The following is a 21,913-nucleotide window of genomic DNA, read 5'->3' on the forward strand; positions in this document are numbered from 1 at the left end:
CCCACAATCAGACAGCAGACTAGCAGGAAAGGGAAGCAGTACATGCGAAGCTTCACTACTAGCTGTACACCAGACAGGTTTGGCTAGCTGGATGACGTCATGCTAATAACCTATTTAGCTTTTTAAAACAACGGAGACAGATCCAGCACGGACAGCTACGGGAGTGAGGGATGAGGAGGTAAGGAAACATGAGAACACCAGGACACACATGGAGAACTCTGTCAAGCTACATATTAGACAAAGTGAACATCTTTTCTTCTCCATAGTTGTCCTCAGTCTCATCTGCTTAACTTGGTCATGGAGGCATCAACATTTAATTGAGATGGTAAATTAACAGTGAAAACTCATCACAGCTTAATTTAACATCAGTATTCATAATTACACTTCATGTTTACGTCTCCTGATCTTTACCTCCTATAACAAGGTCCATAGGGGCATCTCAATAAATAAACATGTTATATTATATTATATTATATTATATAAGTGTTATTTACTGCTTTTTTGTGTTGGAATAAATATTAGATATTTAACTGCATAGTAGTAATGTGTGTTTGATACTTTAAATTTTTGTTGCATTAAATCATACTGGGATGTTTGCTGAAATTGATAGGATGGCCCTACCTAGAACATTTTCCACCAGCCGCCACTGCCTGTAAGTCTCCTTAATGTTTTCCTCTCAGTCACATGGTTTAGGGGAAAGGAGTTATCTTACTTTCACTTTCACTTTTGTTGTTTCTGATTTAGAACTAGCATGCATACAGAATGTCATGATATAGAGCTGTCCTCTGTCAATTAACATGAACCGTTTTGTTGCAGCAGTGTTCAGTGTTGACAGTGGTTTGTGCTTCACTGTTTTTGGTTGAAACCAGAAACATCCTCAGCCCGCTAAAAACCGTTACATCATTTTCCTCGAAGTCACGTGGTTTAGTGTAAATCATGAGCTGGGGGAGTCGGACTAGTTTGACATTTCTCATCACTGATTAACCATTAAAGTGCATGCAGAGTTCACAGCTGTCTATCACATGACATCATATTTGTTGATACGTTACATTAGTCATTTAGCAGACGCTTTTATCCAAAGCGACTTACAATTCAGATTCTATCACATTTCTACACCGTAGGCACAGCTACGGGAGCAATTTTTAGGTTTAAGTGTCTTGCTCAAGGACACATCGACATGCAACTATAGCGGAGCCAGAGCCGGTCCTCTGATTGAAGTATCGCTCTGCTCTCCGCTTAGCCACAGTCTGGGAGGTGGGAGGGGCTTGTGAGGGGCAAACCTAGAATTCAACAGGCTTCTGATCTCTTTATATACAGTATGGTGTGGACTGGAAGGCTTACTGACACGACATCCACATCTTCACAGACCAGGCAGAGGTAAGGTGACACAGAACAATAGTTTATACAAATGTAGTGTTTTTGTGTACACTTCTAATGAGCTCGTATGTTTTCTAACAGACATTGGGCCTCATTAAATATTGTTTTACAATTATTTTCATTATTTTACAAATTATAGTGCTCCTTAACGTTTTCTTCTAAATCACATGGTTTGGGGGGGGGGGAAGCTATGTTACTTTTACTTTTGTTGTTTCTGATTTAAAACTAGCATGCATACAGAATATCATGATATAGAGCTGTCCTTTGTCAATTAACATGAACCGTTTTGTTGCAGCAGTGTTCAGTGTTGACAGTGGTTTGTGCTTCACTGTTTTTGGTTGAAACCAGAAACATCCTCAGCATGCGATAAACCTTTACACCATTTTCCTTGAAGTCACATGGTTTAGTGTAAATCATGAGTCAGGGCAGTCGGACTTTCACTAAAACAGCTTCTGATGATAAAGGCTGGTTGGTTTTTACTGAATTGTTTGGTCCTGATATATCCTGTGTATAAGTGCCTCGTAATGTTCTGGTCATTTTATTCCACAAGAAGAGGAGGGCTGTTGACTATTATCGATACTTTCAGTTGCGCACACACATCTGGGCGTCTTGCCAACGCACAGTAGACGGAGCACGAAAGGGAGGGCTATTGCAACAGATAAAACAAAAGAGAATAAAACACAATAGGCAGTGATAACCTCTCCTGGGAGAGGGCCTGGTTTTGTTACGTTTATATGGGTGTTCAAATCAAAGTTCCCCGTGGCACAGAGCTTTTTTGTCTTTTTGCCAGTCGGTGCAAATCTAATTTTTTAGTTGTCATTCAGTCCAGCTGCTGGCAGTGCCTGCAAGTTGGCTCTCATCGCTGCCAGAGATCTTGTCGGATCTTGTGCCTTGGCACGCTGAGTCTGATGATACCAGTTTGATCCTTTTTTCTCAAGTCTTACTGAATGTGTGGTGGCAGCCTCTATTTTGTAAGGTCATGTCCACCTTGGTTCAGTCCATTTTCTTTTAATGACTTTTAACCAAACCCACTCTCCTTCTTTCACCGGTTCCGCTGGGGGAGCCCGATCCTTGGCTTGCCTCTGCAGGTTCTGCGCCTGTTGAGAGAGGGAAGCTACCAATGTTGTTAGTGCATAATAGTATACTTTACCCTCTATACATGATAGCTCTACAGGCTCCTTCAGAGGGCCACTGGATGCCGGTCCTGGCATCCTTCTTCCTGTTAATAATTCATGGGGAGAGAAACCTGTACTGCTGTTTATTGATGATGTAATGCTCATTAGTACATGTGGTAATGTCTCCACCCAATTGAGGCCGGTTTCTCTGCAGGCTTTTGACAATTTGTCCTTGAGAGTTCTGTTTGCTCTCTCCACCTTCCCCTGGGACTGCGGGTGATACACTGAACCGTAAGAGTGCGTTATGTTTAACACAGCCTCTACCTTTTTTAGGTCCTTGCTTGAAAAATGTGTACCATTATCCGATCTTATCCTCATAGGGAGTCCAAGCCTAGGGATATGTTGATTTACCAAATATTTTATCACTGACGCGGCGTCCTCTTTTTTTTTTAGTGGGGACTGCCTCCACCCACTTAGAGAAACAGTCGACTATTACTAACATGAACCTGTGACCCCCAACTCTCTGTTCTTGTCCCATGTCTGTATAATCGATCATTATTTCTTGCCATGGCGCTGTAGGAACTGGATCGCTGCCCATGGTTGGTTTCACTGTTGGTTTAGCATTATGTTCATTACATATTTTACAATCAATTACATATTGCTCTACCATTGCTTTTAGATAGGGATGCCACCAATGTAGCTCCATGTTTGTCAATGATTGTTTTCTTCCACTATGCGTAACCCCATGTGCTTGTTTTGCCAATAGAGGGATAAGCCCATTTTGTGCTGAATCAGCATCACGGATCTGCGCCTTTTAAGAGACGGACTTGAAGTAGTTTAAGCTCTTCCTCTGTCTCCTGTTTCTGCGCCTGAACACGGGACATGTGATGTTTGACATGTGCCAACCAGGGAGGGACAAAAAGCTGGTCTGATTCAACCAGGTCGTCCATTTTAGCTTTTACACTAGGATCGGCACCTCTCAGTACAGCTGCTTTAAACATCATGCGCGTACCTGGATTGTTATCAGGAGCGGTACCAGTCGTTTTGGTCCACTCGGTCACAATTCTGCTGCAGGATTGGTCAGGAGTTTCTCCTGATGTACACTGAAATTTGAGAAGAGCACTAGCCCCTTGTTGACCTGGATACAGGTCTCTCACTTGCTGCCACCACAAGGTGCGACATGTAGCGAACGATGTCTCGCCAGGGAGAGCCAGTGTGGCTGCTCCCCTATCAATGTCACTCGTGGAGAAGTACACGCGGCAAAAATGGCCCTCAAATCTCCCAATGACAAATTGTAACCTGTTGTGCGGCCCTCAAAGGTCCTAATCCACGCACTGCCCCCACATGTTAGCTCTGGCAGCTTTTGCTCCAACATCTGCATGTCTGCCATTCCCCAGGGTTGGTAGTGTGGTCTTATCCCTGTAGGCCCCTGAACCAATGGAAGTTGATAATTAACGTCGTGTTTTGTCTTATGTTTATGTTACTGTTTTCTAGAGCTGAGGAGCTTGTATGGGTTTGTGTGTGTACGGAGGTCTGTCGAGCATCTGTAACTCTGATACAACTGAGGAGGAGAGGTGGGGGCCAGTGGCGCCTTCACTCCCTCTTTGTTCTTTCTTATCTCCTGTTTTTTTTTTTCTAGCTTTGTGATTCTCATGAGCTGTGTTGAACGAGTTCAGTCCTCTGGCAAAAATCCAGTGTTTATTTTGTGCATCGGCCAGAGCGTTATTGGTTTTACGTTTAACTACGCATTGATTGTCTTTGTGATCTTTATCTGCCTGCTCTGTGCGCTCTTTTGATTGCTCCTACAGTTTATTCCACACGCCCATGTTGTAATCTGTGGCTTCGTCCCCTGGGAACAAGCCTTCTTTCTGATAATCTTCTTTTAGTTTTAACAACTCCTTTTTTAATTTTTCTTGATTCTCTTGTCTCTCATTATGCTGTACTGCTGCGGCATATATCTGTCCAAAATTTGCCATTATGTTTTATCAAACTATTGTTATCCCTATACACAGAATTATTCACACAATATCTACGTGATCCAAACTTTGACTTGTGATAGTTGATACTCAGTTAGGAAATCACCGGAATTCGACTTTCAGGGCGCAAACAATCAGTGTGTATGGAATACACCCGAGTCACTGATCTGAGCACCCCTGTTAGTCTACACAGTGAGTTAGATACACTAGTCAAGTATTTTCCACCTCAATTCTTAGTTTCTGTTAGATCCAGTCATTCACAAGTACAGTTTATTTCATACAGTTTTATCAATACAGTTTTATCACATTGCGGGACTCTAACCCGGCCTCCCTGAGGTCTTATTTAGCGTGGGACTCCAACCCCGCCTCGGGACTCTAACCCGGACAATTGGACGCGGGACTCTAACCCCGTCTAGACGTGGGACTCCAACCCCGTCTCGGGACTCTAACCCGGCCTCCCAGAGGTCTTTCAATGATGCTTACACTTTTTATCGGTTTACCAGGACTTTTCAGACATCGTAACGTAACATCACTAAATTTCGTGTTTTCAATCAGCAGTATTTGGTCATATGACAACAGGTTCTGCTTACCTTACAGTTGTAGATGGCGCCAGATGTTACGAACGAAGCCGCTGGTCCCGGAGCCGTGGGTCGAAAAGATCGTCACCTCAAAAATAAAAACTTGCTCATCGATAACCAATCACGTCGGGGTCACCAAACTGTTGGGGATTTACCCTCGGACAAAAAGCCCACCGTATAATCTGACTCCAAAAGACTACACCTTCAGAAGGACCCCGCGCAGATCGTTTTGATTGGAATTACATTCGATGAACAGAAGACGGTAGACGATCTATAAGTATTAACAATTTAATAAGTCAAGCATCAAAGCATAAAAAACATAGATCTATGGTTTCACAAAACACAAGAATTGATTAAGTATCCCAAGCAACAGACAGAAAGTCAGGGCTCGGTCCACGCATCTCTCCTCTCGGTGTTTTGTGAGCCCCGCCTAATCATTTCCCTGTTTCTTCATTCATTCTCATGAGGAGTTGACCTTGTCCTGCACAGGGACGAGTTATCTTCACACACTCACACGCCAGGGTTGGGGCCACTGTGTGTGTGGGAGTCCAGTCGTTCTCAGGGATAGCGAAGAAGCTGTTCCTGCTTTCCACCTGTTGTTGCTACATAATATCTCACGGACTAACCTGCTTCACAACACATCTAGTTACGAGTTTAAGCTAAACCACCTGTGTGTCAGAGCTTCTTCTTTGTACGGGAAGCGCGTGCGTGCCTCACCTGGAGATTCAAACCTTTGCTCTATGACACACGCAACACTATTGCAAATGAGCACACACATAATACTTATACGTTTTATGCCTGTAAATACCATTTCTACAGTAGTTTGTCTACTCTAACCTTTCTTAATTAGTCTGCCTCTCCACCCAGGTGCTCCAATCAACATGGCAACCAGTGACACACGCAGACATGCACAAGTGTCACCTCAAATACAGAGATAAGAGGAGCGACATATTGGACATTACTCCACATTTTTAAGTGCCCTCATGGTCACATTTTAAACACCACAAACATAAAAATTATATCAACACGTTCGACAGAGTCTTTACTCTCTGATGATAACAATATTTTGGTAATTTGACTCACGTTTCTTACCTTGGAAGCAGGGCTTTGACAGATGGTTTTGTAGACAATCCACTCCCAGTCTTAAGATCTAGTCTGCCCATTCACCCTGGTGCCCCAATCACCATGGTGAGCACGATGTGTCTCTATGAAGCGATAGCTGAGAGTATGAATCTCAAATGCAGAAATGAGAGAAGCGATGTCTCAAATGAAGCTCAATGATACTTCTTACTACTGGTAATGTTGGCGTATATATCGCAACGTCTTCCAGCAGTAACAGGCCCACTGTTAAAATTAAATTAAAACAAGTGCTACTTTTGAGTCCCGAAAATAGTTGTACACAAAGGCGAGACTTTTTCAAAACTCACAGAAAAACGGCGACAGACAGTAGATCAAAAACCTCCGTCTAAAGTCTGGAAGAGTGGAGTCATTTTGCTAACTACATAGCTAGAACAACACAGACCGTGGTGGTACGCCAGATGAAGGCATACAAGAGTCTAAAAGCACATGTGTCAAACTCAAGGCCCGCCACGTCAGTTAATGTGGCCCACGAATCCGCCAGCAAAAAAAAAAAAATTATGAAAAGTTAGACTTGATAATAAAAATATATCCATGGACGAAATTATGAGATAGAAAGTCATAATTATGACTTTTAATATCGAATTATAAGATACTTAAACACAACAGTCATAGAAGCAGCTCTTCATAGGTTAGCCTACATTTGACATAGAAATGTATTGTGAGTACATTGAAGACTACTTTAAACGTGGCTTACAACAGATGAAATACTTCAATTACTTGCTGTTTCACGTGGGATTGTACTAAGAAAACGCACCCTTGAAAGGATTTTCAGCAAGAAGCAGCTCTGGCGAAAGAATAAAACTGATGTGGAAACATCTTGTCAGTGTCATGGTTACAGATGGATGCACCAAAAGTGCCATATTTTTGTTATCAAGTCTAACTTTCCATCTTTTTTTGTAATTCTTTTTTGCTGCCGGAAATGGGCTTCCATATGAAAGGCATATGATTGTCTTAAAATTAAAGTCTATGCTGCTTTATAGTGTACAGTGACCATAAACTACATCTCCCACAATGCATGTCAACTTTGTGACCCGCCAAAATGACGGCATCCTGCTGCTAGACAGCAGTTTATCCACATCGGCGTTTAACTAGCGAATACATGTTTGTGCTTCAAGGAGAAAAAACGGTCTGTCTTCTGTGTTATGTCGGTGATGAAGGAATACAATTTATGTCGGCATTTTGACACCAAACATGGAGCCTCCAAGAAAAACATAAAAGTGTCCAAGAATTAAAAGGCAGAAGTTACAGCCAAAAAAAAGGGTTTTCAGAGGGTGCATTGAAGCAGTGCATGCTAAAGGTATGTGAGCAGGTGTGCCCCGACCAGATACAGACTTTTAAAAATGTCAGTTTGTGAAGAAATTAAAAGGCAGACTGCAATCGCAGCAGAATATATTTATAAAAGTTACAGCCAAAAATGATGCAGCAAAGTGTTTTTTAGAGGGTACATTGAAGCAGTGCATGGTAAAGTATGTGAGCAGGTATGTGTGCCCCGACCAGGTACAGAAATGTCAGTTTGTGAAGAAACACCATCGCAGACCGAGTTCAGGAACTAGCAGGCAATCTGACAACACAGCTAACTGAAGAGACGAGCAGTTACTTGTCTTCTTCATTAGTTGTTGATGAAAGCACAGACAACACGGATGCAGCGCACCTATTAATGTTCATAAGAGGCGTGACGGCAGAGCTCTTGGATGTAGCTGCTATGCACGGCACGACGACGGGGAGGGACATGAGTGATGCAGAGAAGACGAAAATAGCTTTGAACAAAGTTAATGTGATAACTTATTTTCTTTAAATCTTTGATAGAGTAATGTGGGTTTCTTAACCCTAAATTAAAAGGGATTTAAACAATATGTTAGGGAGTAGTTACATTTATACAGTCTTACAGTTACAACCGTCCCTTTGAGGGCAGCCATAATGCTGATGTGGCCCGGGGTGAAAATGACTTTGGCACCTCTGGTCTAAATTATGTGGCCCACGAATCCGCCAGCAAAAAAAAAAATGATGAAAAGTTAGACTTGATAATAAAAATATCCCCATGGACGAAATTATGAGATAGAAAGTCATAATTATGACTTTTAATATCTAATTATAAGATGCTGATGTGGCCCGGGGTGAAAATGACTTTGGCACCTCTGGTCTAAAGGTTTACAAGTATTTCATGAGCGGTTGGGTCCACGACCTCGTAACCGAAGTAGCATTGAATGACTGCCATCTTGTTTTTGCCTGGGTAGCTAGCATTGCTAAAAACAAATCTCCTGGTAGATAGCTAGCTAGCTTTATCCCGCATAGAAATAATTACCAAAAAAGCTATATAGTTAGCTGGCGGGAGATAGCTAGCTAAAACTGCAAAAACACTAGCTCCAGAACAAACAGCCAACAGGTGACAATATTGCAGATGTGGCTAGCGATATACACCACCATGGTCTGTGTTTATTTTCAGTGTTTTTGTCTCAATTTCCCTAAACTGACACATGGGTAAAGCCAAAGAAGAGCAGAACTAAAGCACACATCCACCTATCAGCATGAGTCATAAGGAATCTACCAAAACTCAATATAGAGTATATCTTAATGATGATGTGCAAATATGTGTACAGTCACAATCATTATTTCACAATCCTAACTTTCTCCAATGCCTTGGACAAGGTGTCAAATCTACCTTCGTTATTTAGAGCTATAGAGTTCCAGATAAATAAAGACTAATGATGAGAGAATCTATTGGGTAATCTGGAGTTCATGCATTTACTGCACTGTTGCAGCATTTAATTAAGAGTAAAGGTCTCTCCAAAAGAGAGCAAAATAAATGATCAAGCCTCAAGCTTTCAGTCTGAAGCTTTACCTTAAAACTGTCATCAGGATCAGTTTAAATCAAAACTGAAAAATTAAGACTGAATCAATGCCTCTGTCCTTCTTTGGACTAACCTCTTCTTATGTGTGAAAATATATAAGGATCTCCAGATAGATGGCATACTTTATTTGAAAATAATATGTGAACTCCTGTTGCAGATGTTGCTCTGCAAGTAACAAGTGTTCAGTATAACCAGCATGGGCTTGGTAATGTTTAGTGTGACCTTTAATGCCCATCTTCGTTTTCCTCTATACGTCAGTTACAGTTTTGTCATTACTGATTTACAAGTAATGTGCATGCAGAGTTTCTCAGCTCCTTATAACTCACATCAGATCTGTTATGAACAGGTGGGAGGAGTTTGTGAGGGCTGATCTAGAATTCAACAGTTTCTGTTCTGATCTCTCTATATGAAGGGAGAGGACAACGAGTTTTCCTGCAAACCCACATTTCCACAGACCAATCGTCAGAAAGGAGACACAGACGAAACGGTGAGTTTCGTACAACATACTGTTTATGTGTCAAATCTGAGCATGTACGGTTTGTACAACAGACATTAAGCTTTTCAAACAACTAAAGTTTGATATTGTGTTATTTCTCGATACGTCTTTGCTGCTTTGAATTGTGTGGAAGATGGTTTATTACGAGTGCTTACACACACACACACACACACACACACACACTTGTCTTTCTACTCAATTTTGGACCCTCATTGACATAATGCATTCCCTACCCCTACCCTTAACCATAACAACTAAATGTCTAACCCCAACTCTCATTAAAACCCTATAACCCTAAATCTAAAACATTAGATTGTTTTTTAATGTCAGTTAGTTCCTTCGAATGCAGATATTTTTTTTACAATTTTGTAATTTAACTGTAATTTAACTTTTTACCACCGTCACCTGAAGCTTCTTTTAGACGAGACTTTTTTCTGTGACGCGCAGGAGTTCTTTAGTTTTCTCTGGAGCGGTGCGCTATTCCGGTGCGCTCCTCTCACCTGTACCGTGTCTCTGCGTGTGCTTCTGGAAAGCTTTGGGAAACAGCTTTGAGATTAACTTAATCGGAGGTGGCGAAGTTTAACACTTGCATGTTTCATAAGCCACATAAGATGGTGAGATAGATCTGATCAGAAGTGTTTTATCTCAGCGTCAGTTTTTCCGCGTTTCCGTGGTCAAAGTAGCCGCACCTGTGTTCGGAGTGTGCGATCGATATAACGTTTGTTATGGAGCAGCTCTGAGGAACTGTTGCAGAATCGCTGGAAGTAACCAAAGTCACTTTACAATACAGTCTCACAAGAAGAAGTTACAGACATTTTCAGAATCATTCAGGGAAATTAACTGAATCAAAATGAAGTTTCATATGTAAAGTATTACATATTCGCCCACTCAAAAACTACCGCAAATCCCTATAAGGAATACTTCCGGCCTGGATTTCAAAGTAAAGGATCGCATGCTGTTTAGTTTACGTTATTTAAGATTAAGGAACAGAACAGTAATTTGTGCTGAATTACATTGAATGTGTTGTAATTCAGTTATCCTGTTGTACACATGACATCTATTGCACTTCTGTCCATCCTGGGAGAGGGATCCCTCCTCTGTTGCTCTCCCTCAGGTTTCTTCCTCTTTTCTACCAGTTAAAGGGGTTTTTTGGGGGAGTTTTTCCTGTTCCGATGTGAGGGTTCCGGGACAAGAGGATGTCAAATGTGTACATATTGTAAATATTGTACATTGTCAAATGTGTACATATTGTAAAGCCCTCTGAGGCTAATTTGTAATTTGTGATTTTGGGCTATACAACGATAAATTGAATTGAAATTGAATTGAATTAATTTATGAATCTATATTTTGGACTAAGCACAAATATGGGCAGTGGTTTATGATAAATTAAAGTTAATGTATTTATCATGTTTGTGAATAGATGCCACGTGTAGGCTAGGCTTCATTTAAAGAGGTTACTTCCCCAAAGGACACCAAAGAGGACGTGTCTGTTTACTCAGCAGGGATATCATTAAATGAGAGAAGTTGATCTACTGTACTTTTTCTAAAGCAGTACAGATTCCTTGAGAGCCTTATGCTTTATATTCCATTATATCTTGTCAACTGGTGCCTGAATTTTGCACGGTTATACATAAAGACATTTTCATCATAAATTCATGCAGAAAATGTTATCTGTGATTCTATCATTTATCTTATTAAATAATTTGCTCAATCAACTCTAATGGTGATGTGCGTTTGCAGAAATAGTTTGTTTTACTTGTCTCAATGACTTTGTCATAGGCCTACAACATGACTCTGTAAAGATGAAGAGCAGATAAGATGGAGGAAGACGACTATAACAAGGCAGCAGGAGGACGAGAGTCTGTCCCATCTGCAGCCAATGAGACAGGTAATATTTTAAACTAGATTTGATTGTACAGTTACATAGATTTTATAGATTATATTTCAGTTGAGTTTCAGAAGCTGTAAGAAAATATTAAAATGTATCAAATGAATCATGTGAAAATGAGAATTAGTTGATTACCTTTTATTCTGTAATTGCATTTCTGCAAACTCTGTATAACTTTTGACAATGCTGTTTCAGCGATTACTGCAGTATTACATAGTGATTATTTATTGTTATTCTCTGTTTATTTTGTTTCAGTGAAACCTGATCTCACACTGGTGTTAATTGGTGAAACAAATTCCATTGAGATTGGTTCAAAAAACATCTTAATTGACCATGACGAGCAAAGAAATGTGGAACACTTTTCAACCAAACTGTATGATTTGTGTGGTCGGCACATCTCTGTCATTAACATGCTTGGTCTACCAAACATTGATGAATTCCCATTAAATGAAGAAATTCATGCCTTTGTCATGCTGTTACCAAATGGCCTGCATAACAGCCATTACAGTTCAGGAGTGCAGTGGTTAGAAACAACTTTTGGGAAAGCATTAATGGCTTATGTGATGACAGTTGTGACTCATGAGTCAGATGATAAATGTGAAAGTGCACTGACAGACCTGAAAGCCAACAGCAGTTTTGTTGAAAAAAGATACCACACATGTAGAAGAAGTATGATGGATGAAGGAGAGATAATAGCTCTGCTGGAAAAAATAGATGCCATGGTCTGTGAAAATGCTCCCCACTGCCACAGTGGACTGATGTGTGATGGAAATAAAGTGCAGAAAGAACAGCTGGAGCACAAAGAAGAAAGGCTGGAGTCCTCATTGTTTCAACAAAGTCAAACAGGTGAGATTTTAATGTTGGCGTTTATGAATTACACCGACACTGCTTCATGAAGACAATGTGGACAGAACTAACAACTAACGGATTAAAATGACTTTGAAAACAATGTTACAATGTGAAAGTGGTCCTCATAGTGAAGAACCTACAAAGAATTATCACCTGAATCTGCAGCTCCATTTTGCTTGACTGAGTTTTTACACTGAGTTTTATTTCACAGTTGTGTGTCTTTCAATTTCACTAATTTGATTCACTTTCACAGCTCTCATGGTATTATTTTCAGCCGTAGCAGGCAGCTCAAAATAAAGAAATGCAAATTATGTGATTTTTTTTCTGTAGTGTACATGTGTTTTGTTGGTTAACAACTTACTGATAAGTAAGAGTTATGAAGATCATTAGAAAAGCACTTTAATCCTTTATGATCAGTCTAAACTAAAGCATCACTGAATAATTTGAAGATACATATATTTTACATTTAACTTCTTTATGAAAGCAACCTAACTGTTGTAGAAACAGATTAGAGATTTGTACACAGTATTTTGAGAATCAAGATTTTCATGTGGTGTTTGTAACACTAGTGTCAGATATATATAGTCATTTTAATCCGTTAGTTGTTAGTAGTATGTAGAGGACATCCATTATCTTAAACAATGCCCTTTTCAATATTTACATTGAACGTTTGCAGATAAATCTTATTAACTTGGAATGGTTAAGTGACCTCAAAACAATTAGTTTTATCTTTGATTCTGCTTCCTGTTACTTTACCCTGCAGAAGATGAGCTGGAGGAGAGCGCAGCTAAAACACAGGTAAATGTGAGATCTTTTGGTCCTCAGTAGTCATTGTCTTACAGGAGCATTTCATTTTAACGCTACCTGTTTTTCTAAAATGATGTTGTTAGTTAGTTAGAGTTTGACTCAATCAACCATCTGGTTGGACATAAGGATCAGTTGACAACACTTGCAGAAGAGTTTACTTTTTTCTCACTAAACTACAAACATGATTGCATTTAGTCTGTGCTTATTGTTTTCCCTTTTATTTTAAGTTTTGTTGTACTCTGAATTGGTGTACCACTGAGTATTTGTGATCTTCATGTTCTTAATCCCAATGGTTTGAACCTGGTTAACTAAATATCATATAAAATCGTCTGTTTTATTAGAATGATCCAGTGAATGGTGCGAAACACTCAGACAAGTATGATGACAGCATAAGAGTGGGAGGAGAGTCTGAAATCAATTCTGTATCATCATCTGCAACCAATAAAGGTAACAATAATAATATTCTTTATTGTAACATAGATTTTTTACAGTAAAATAATAATGAATATTTAGTGGTGTCAATAGAATAAGGAAATAACTTCCTCTGAAATGTGTTGGCTTGGACCCTTCAACAGGAGAGCCTGATGAAGATAAGGAGGTCAACAAAGTGAAGGACACAAGTCCAACATCTCAGACTGTTTCACCAGTTACCAAAGAGCGTGAGAAATGATTTATTTTCTTATAATGCTGTATTGCATTCCTGCAAAATCTGGATAATTAAAATAAAACACATTAAGTCTATTTGGTGTAGAGGACATCCATCATGTTGAACAATGAACCATCTTGGAATGGTTAAGTGACCCAAAACAATTTGTTTTATCTTTGATTCTGCTTTCTGTTACTTTACCCTGCAGAAGATGAGCTGGAGGAGAGTGCAGCTAAAACAGAGGTAAATGTGAGATTTTGTCATAATTGTTATTTATTATTGACACCTATATTTTAGAGTCAAGTTTTAGCTGAAGATTAGAGTTGTTTGCATTTGTAGTTTAGACTTGAACAGAGTTCTACTCTACAAACCCCCTACAAACCTGCTTGCATTTAGTGCATTTAGTGCATATTGTTTAGCCTTGCTTTTATTTTGGAGTTGTTCTCTGAATTGGTCTACTAGTGTGTTGTTGATCTTCATGTTCTTAATTCAATGGATCTAACCTGGTTAACTGATCCATCATCTCTCCATTTTTCTAACTGCTACAGGGTCATACATATCGCCTTTTTTGTGCCCTCAAAGTCATTGTTGTCATTGGGGCCCACAAACCCTCCACAACGTTGAGGTGACGATTCACTAGAAAGGTGGTTAACTGATCTTAAATTAAATTATTTGTTTTCTTAGTGTGATCCAGTGAAACGACCCGCTGATGTTGAACAGAATGATGGCAACACAACTGTGGGAGGAGAATCTGAAATCAGGCCTGTACAATCTACTGCCACTGAGAAAGGTAATATTTTAATGAATAGTACCATTACAGGAAAAGGTCAATAATGTAAAAAATTGCTTACAGTGAACATTATCAATACAGAGAAAAACATATTAGTTTTAAAGTGCATTGCTTGTCTTATGCTTGATTATCTTATGATTCAGTCCATTATTCTATGGCAGGTACCTTTAATGTGGATATGAGTGGAAACGTGGATAAGGTAAGAAACTCCAAGTTTTATATTTTATTTTATTTCCCAATGTGATTATACTTTTCTACATTCAATATGTGCTAATTTACTTATTTACAGAAGTCAGTGGAGTTTTCTGAGGAGATCAACATGAAGAAACAATATCAAAGAGAAACTGAAGCACTGCTTGACAGACTTCAGCTTCAAGACAAACAGCAACAGAAGTTAACACCAGCAGATTTTTTTAAAGTAGGTCCACCTGTGAAACAGGACCATGACACATCTGAGAAAGATGTAGCTCATACTTTTATTCAGAGGTTGATGATGTTAGACTATAGAGCCAGATATATTCCTGTAAGACAAAACATTCCTGAGGTGAGCCACTCAAACCCTGTTGAAGAGTTTGTCACTGATGATACAGACGATGATGACTTTGATGCTTTTTACAGCACCAATGTAAACTTTGATAAATCAAAACTCAAGACTCACGTGCATCCAATGGATGTTCAAATGGCAGTATTTCACTGCTCAGACAGCTTTTTTAAGCAGAACATGATCACAAAGCTATCACAATGTCAGTACGCCTTACCTTTGCTTGTTCCTGACCCGGTAACAATGGATATTGGCTGTCCTCTGTGGACATTCAGACAAATAAGAAAATCATGGAAGGTAACTGAAATTAAAGATAATTCAAACATTGTCACCATGAAGAGTATGCCCATCTGCAAAGCTGAGACACCCATGGTGTCATTTCTCCGCCTGGGTTCACCATCTCTGTCTAAATCTGAGCTGATGAACACTTTGATCAACGACCGTCACAAAACCTTCTTCCACAGAAACTGCCCAGGTAGTACCAAGTCTCGCCATCTGATGGATGGAGTGGCGGAGATTGCCTGGTACTGCCCTGCTGGAAAACCCAATGATGCCTTCACTGACTGCATTGCCTTCTGTAATCTTCATGGTGATGCTCTGTCAAATGTAAAACAGCGTGACATACTGACTGACAAATCTTCAGTCAATGTTGTACTTGTACCAACTCTGGAACAAGGTGATAAAAACAGTGCAGTGATCTCAGCCCTTCACAAGTCTACAAAGCCTCTCATTATTCTCATTGCTGATAGCGATCATGATGCTGTTGAAAAGAAAAAGGGAAAACACAAGATGGGATTAAAAAACAAAAACCACTCAGATGTTTCTGAAGAGCTGAAAAAAATCATTGGAAAGATTTTGTCTGGACCACATGAATCCTTCCAGCTTGAATCCATGGCTGAAGTTCCTGGGGTCAAAGTGGATGAAGACGACAAAGCCTGCCAAAAAGGAAAATCTGCTGCAAAGGAAATTGTGGACTTGCTTCAGGAGATGGATGTTTCAAAGATCAAAGATACATATCTCCCTTGTCAAGGCCAACTGTGGCATGAATGGTGCAAAATCAACAAAGACCTGTATCACCTCAAAGGAAACATTGAGAGTGAGAAATGTAAAAAGCAACGGAAACTGATGCAAATACGAGAAGATCAATTCAAAGTTTCCTGCAGTGAACCAATGAAGTTGTTCATTGAAAGCCTCTCATCTTTGCCAACAACGGACAAAGAGTATTTTCTGAAATGGACTCAGATCTTAACAGATGCCCTCTCCACAGATGATCTCCCTTCAAATCTCCAAAGATATGATGAAAAGTGGGCTGAGGTCTTGGACTTGAAAAACAAGCATGACAAGACTGATTTGCTAAAAAGAAAGCAAACTGAGCTTGATGAAATATCAACACAACTACAGTCAGCAACTTTTGGCTTGGAGCACATCTTCAGAGAAATGGGACAGATCTATGAAGCTCATGCATCTCTGAAGAAACAACCAGAGAGGGGACAGACTGACTGGTCTAAATACCCCGAGCTGGCTGCAGAGCTGATGATATCAGGACACCCAATGGAGCTGATGGACGGTGACGCAGGTCATGTACCTTTAACATGGATCTCTGGTCTTTTAGATGAAGTCATCAAGAAACTGGGTGACAAGAGAGTCTTTGTTTTGTCAGTGTTGGGCGTACAAAGCAGCGGAAAATCAACAATGCTGAATGCCATGTTTGGGTTACAGTTTGCAGTGAGTGCTGGCAGGTGCACCAAGGGTGCCTTCATGCAGCTGGTCGAAGTGTCAGAGGAGATCAAGAAAGACTTTGAGTTTGACTATGTACTAGTGGTGGACACTGAAGGACTGCGTGCTCTTGAGTTGGAAGGTAAAGCCACTCTTCACCACGACAATGAACTGGCAACATTTGTTGTTGGTCTGGGAAACATGACACTGATCAACATCTTTGGAGAGAATCCAGCGGAGATGCAAGATATTCTGCAGATTGTTGTTCAGGCTTTCATGAGGATGAAGAAAATTAAACTTTCTCCAAGTTGTGTGTTTGTTCACCAGAATGTTACAGATATTGCAGCTACAGAGAAAAACATGGATGGAAAGAGACGGCTGCAAGAAAAACTGGACAAGATGACCCAACTAGCAGCCAAAGAGGAGGTTTGTGATGCCGAGTGCTTCAGTGACATCATTGCATTTGATGTGCAGAAAGATGTGAAATACTTTGCCCAGCTTTGGGAGGGAAGTCCACCTATGGCTCCTCCAAATCCAGGTTATAGTGAGAGTGTCCAAGAGCTGAAGACCATCATCCTCTCTAAAGCTAAACAGTCTGCTGGGATTACTCTCTCGCAGTTCAAAAGCAAAATTCAGGACCTGTGGAATGCCCTGATGAACGAGCAATTTGTTTTCAGTTTTAAAAACACACTTGAAATTGCAGTGTACAGAAAACTTGAGGTCCAGTATGGGAACTGGACCTGGACCCTGAGGAGCAACATGTTGACCATTGAGAACGGGCTTCATACACAAATTCAAAATGGAAAACTTGACACGGTTGAGCTCAATTATCTTTATGAGAAAATGAATAAAATCTATGGAGAAATCACAAATGCAATGGCAACATACTTTGATGATGACAGAGACAAAGACATGTTGGTTCAGTGGCGAGGCCGATTTGAAAGCAAAATCAAGGAGTTTCATGATGAACTATTGAGAGGAGTTCAAAGAAAACTGGATGAAGTCATCCAGCAGAAAAATGCTTGTAAAAAGCTTGATGATAAGAAGACAGAGTTTGAGAACAAGCTGCTACAAAAGAGCAAAGAACTCGCTCATCAGTTAAAGGACAAGGCAAACGATGAAGAGGAACTTAAAAAGCAGTTTAACTCTGTTTGGAGTGGCTTGGTTACAGAACTAACTGCAGATACAAAACCTATTAAGGACATCAACTATGAAGAAGATCAATCAACTGTCCTCCAGGAGCTTGGTTTTGAATGGTCTCTCATAAATGAATCCAAAATCAGTGGCAGATACAAAAAAATAGCAAAGGTTGGTGATTACGCTCATTATGTATCTCTGATTAAGCACCACAACTTCTCAGACACAAGCAAACAATCTCAAGATGATAACAGAGACAACACAAACACAAAAGGGCAAGGAAGTAATTCATTGTCATTGTGGGGGTATTTTAAAAGAATATTTATGACACAACAAATTAAATCAAAGAGTGATGTATCGCATGATGAAAATCAACTGATCAGATCCCTCATTGACGATGTTGAAAAACAGTCCCTTGACGCAATTAAGAGCAAACCTGTTGCTACAAGAGGCTACAGTCTAACTTACTTGCAAGAAGTGGCCAACGATGTAAAACTAAAGGTGACAGAATTTGAATCAAAGAGTAAATATGCTCTAAAGAAGGAGTTCACAGTTGATCTCTTGCTGTATGTATTTCACAGAGCAGAGAGATGGCTTTCAGAGTCCCACATGACATTCAAAGGGAACAATGATGCACACTCTTATGTAGAAAGCAAGAAAATGCAATATCACAACGTTTTCAGAAGCTTCTGCAAAGGAAGCTCATCTGCTGTTGTGCTTGGACAACTGATCTGTGACAAGCTGAAGAGTTCCACTGTCGAGGCCGTCTGTAACAAGACTGCCATTGATCTCGCTGGAGAGATGAGGTGCAATTTCCCAGCATTCAATGGGAACAGGTTGAACTTGGAGAAGCATGTGTTGAAGTCACTCGCAGAGAAAGAGGACTTTAATGGTTTTATCACCTACATCCGTCACCCAAGAGACCAAGTAGAGACATATATAAGAGAAGAAGTACAGAAATACATCTTCAAAAAGCAAAGACGGAAAGCACTGAATATGCTCAAGAAAAATGTTGACGACATTAATACGCTTGTTAGTCAAGCTTTATATGACACAACAGAGAAAGTCAAAACCCACAAAGGAGACCCAGACATGTGGGTGGAGGAATTTTCCAGTTTGCTAAAAGATGAGCTAGCATTCGGCACAGTTTGTTGTCAAAACTTCCGTGACATAAACAATTTTGACTTTCTAAAAGAAGAGATACAGAAAGGTCTCGTGTCCGTCAAAAAGGAAATGAGCCGCCTCTCACTGGATAAGATCAAGGAATCCAGGATGGAGCCTGATCAAATCCTAATTGAACAGCTGTGTAACTGCTGCTGGGTAACTTGTCCGTTCTGTGCAGCTGTTTGCACCAACACCATAAAGGATCACAAAGAGGACCACAGTGTGCCTTTTCATCGATCTGTGGCAGTTAATGGAGTCCACGTAAGAAACTCTGTGGAACTGGCTATTGAGTTCTGCACAACAAGTATTGCAAGTGATGAAAAGTTCTACCCTAACCAAGACTCCGAAGTGCTCATTCCCTATAAAAAGTACCGAACTGCTGGCCCAAATTTTGCTAACTGGGCAATTACCCCTGATGGGTCCAAGCTGGAATATTGGAAATGGTTTGTGAGTCGATTTGAGAAGGAACTGGAAGACCACTATGGATTAAAATTCCAGAACTATGGTGAAATTCCCAGCGAGTGGAAAACACACTCTAAAAAACAAGCTATTAAAAGTTTGGATGAAATGTTCAAACTGTGATTTAGCCAATACAACCACAACCCTGCTGAAAACCATGATACTTGTTGTCACATGATTATTCATTAATCAGATTCCTATAAAACAACATTCATTGACGTTTGATTATCTCTCCATTGACGGGGCAAACTAACACTTAAAACAAAAGAGTGCACAAGAACAATAGTAATATGGAGAATTTAGTGAGTCACACAAACATCAAAATATTAATATTAATTTCAAGTCAATGACTCATCTACAAAGTTGGTCTGTGAGGATTTCTGTAAATGAAAATTGTTTTCATTAAGTAAAAGTTGAGGAAAGAGTTGAGACATTTTATCAATAACTAATGGAAGACATATTTCTTTGTTAACTTGTATAATTCATTTCTTAAAATCGCAACTGAAAATCCTGTCATGAGTATTGTATGTTTATATTTTTGCATGGCGTACGCTTTGTTATGGGAATTGTTTTGTTGAGATGCTCATGTGCTTGTAGCTGCCAAAACATAATGAAGATGTTGCAAAGTGAAGTAGAACCAAAGAGTGACTGTTGTGAAACTGTAAAAGCCTGAAGAAGTATCAGGTTTTCTGTTTGCCATGACAACTTCTCAAAGAATATTTCAAACATAACTGGTGAAGGATGCTTTATGATTATGAAGTATTTAAAGTGTTAAGTTTTGTTATTTCTATCACACTTCGACCGATCGGTTATTATATCCCCACAAGTATGAGTTTTGTTGTTTTTATTCAATCTGTGATTTTGCCAATATAACCACGACACTGCTGAAAATCATGATACTTGTTTTCACATAATTATTCATTAATCATTAATCAGTATTGAAGTGTTAAGTTGTGTTATGTTTATCTCCTTTCAACCAATCTGTTATTATATCCACACAAGTTTGAGTTTTGTTGTTTTTATTTAGAAACTTACTGCATCCTATTCTGACATCCAAGAGTGATGTAAACAGATTTAAACAACTTAAGTCATTGAGAATAAATCTGTTGACTTGTCATGTTACAATAAAAATAACTTCTTCATATCTACTGAAATACCAGGTTTCTTAGTGTTTATGATAAAGTGACACCTGCCAAAGACTACAGTGCATTTATTTCTGATACTGTAGTGTATTTTTTCAAGGTTTTTATGCTTCAACACCAGCCACAGTCATGGCCAGAGGTATTATATTTTTGGGTTGTCTGTACGTCCTGTCCTTTATCATGAATGTATACATCCCAGGAACACAAGGATGAACTGATCAGATTTTGATGGGTGGTCTCAAAATGCGTTTTTGGCCTTAACTCAAGTATCCATAAGCTAAATATGACAATTTCACACAAATGTCTAATAAGATAAAATAATGGAAGTGAAGACATTTTAAACAGACATGGATGTAAACTGCAACATGACTGGTTGGCAGAGGCATAGAACCGGGAGGTGTTCATTTCTAGTATTTCTAGTATCATTAAATCTCAGAAAACAGCTAAAAATCTGCTAACATGGGTTGTCATCTTTGACTGTATGAATATTATATTATGATATTATTATTATTATTATCAATTGTGTGTTTGCTAGATTAGACTGAGCCCTTCATATCTACATAGGATCAGGTCTTTTTCACACACCCTAGCATGTTGCACTATTGTGGAAAATAAGTTCAGACCGGGCCAGTTGATGAAGTCTAAACTACTCTTCCCCAACTCTGTTCTTATTCTCTACTTAATACCTATTGGAGTCCTGATGATCTTTGAAGAACACACTGGAATCAGACAGATTTCTATGTAATAGAGTTTATTATTCAAGTAAAGAACACAACCCGAGTCATTCTCCGGACTTATTTAGTTCTTACATAGTCTTATACAGTGTGGCTGACACTGGATTTGCCCTTGTAAGTTCTTTCTCTGTTTCCCTTTGAAATCACAGGTGTGTTTTTTCCTGTCATGTGGGTTTGTTATGTTCGTATGGTTTTCTAATGTGTGTGTTGCATGTGCCAGTCTGTCATGGTCAACTTTATCTTTCTAGTGGGAGTTAAAAGCCTTTTCCCTGGTGTCGCCTTGCATAACATGACTCTTTTTATTTCAGACCAGCTCTCCCTCTCACAGCACCAGGGCCCTCTCTTGCCTTTCCCATGACAGTCTTACCTTATGCATGCCAGCCTGTGTAGTAGGAACACCAGTCTCACTATGCACCTGCTACGCCCCCTCAGTTGTTTTTCTACAAGAGACTCTGATCTTTTCTTAAGGCAAACAGGCTGTATGTTGACCTATTCAGACCACACTGTAT

At 39.6% G+C, this 21,913-nt stretch overlaps 1 protein-coding gene across 1 annotated transcript; it reads left to right on the top strand.

Annotated features, from left to right (window-relative positions):
* Positions 1 to 1,309: 1,309 nt before the first annotated feature.
* LOC142942231 (interferon-induced very large GTPase 1-like) lies at positions 1,310 to 20,499 on the top strand. The gene is made up of 11 exons (XM_076084488.1): positions 1,310 to 1,377; positions 9,448 to 9,522; positions 11,311 to 11,419; positions 11,675 to 12,265; positions 13,032 to 13,066; positions 13,417 to 13,522; positions 13,651 to 13,734; positions 13,930 to 13,964; positions 14,406 to 14,511; positions 14,673 to 14,710; positions 14,801 to 20,499. Exons 3-11 carry the CDS (start codon positions 11,350 to 11,352, stop codon positions 19,649 to 19,651), a joined length of 5,916 nt encoding a protein of 1,971 aa, XP_075940603.1. The 5' UTR covers positions 1,310 to 1,377; positions 9,448 to 9,522; positions 11,311 to 11,349; the 3' UTR covers positions 19,652 to 20,499.
* Positions 20,500 to 21,913: the final 1,414 nt, after the last annotated feature.

Source organism: Anarhichas minor, unplaced genomic scaffold (genome assembly GCF_050575085.1).
Source record: "Anarhichas minor isolate MPS153535 unplaced genomic scaffold, ASM5057508v1 ptg000007l, whole genome shotgun sequence".
Classification (NCBI taxonomy): domain Eukaryota; kingdom Metazoa; phylum Chordata; class Actinopteri; order Perciformes; family Anarhichadidae; genus Anarhichas; species Anarhichas minor.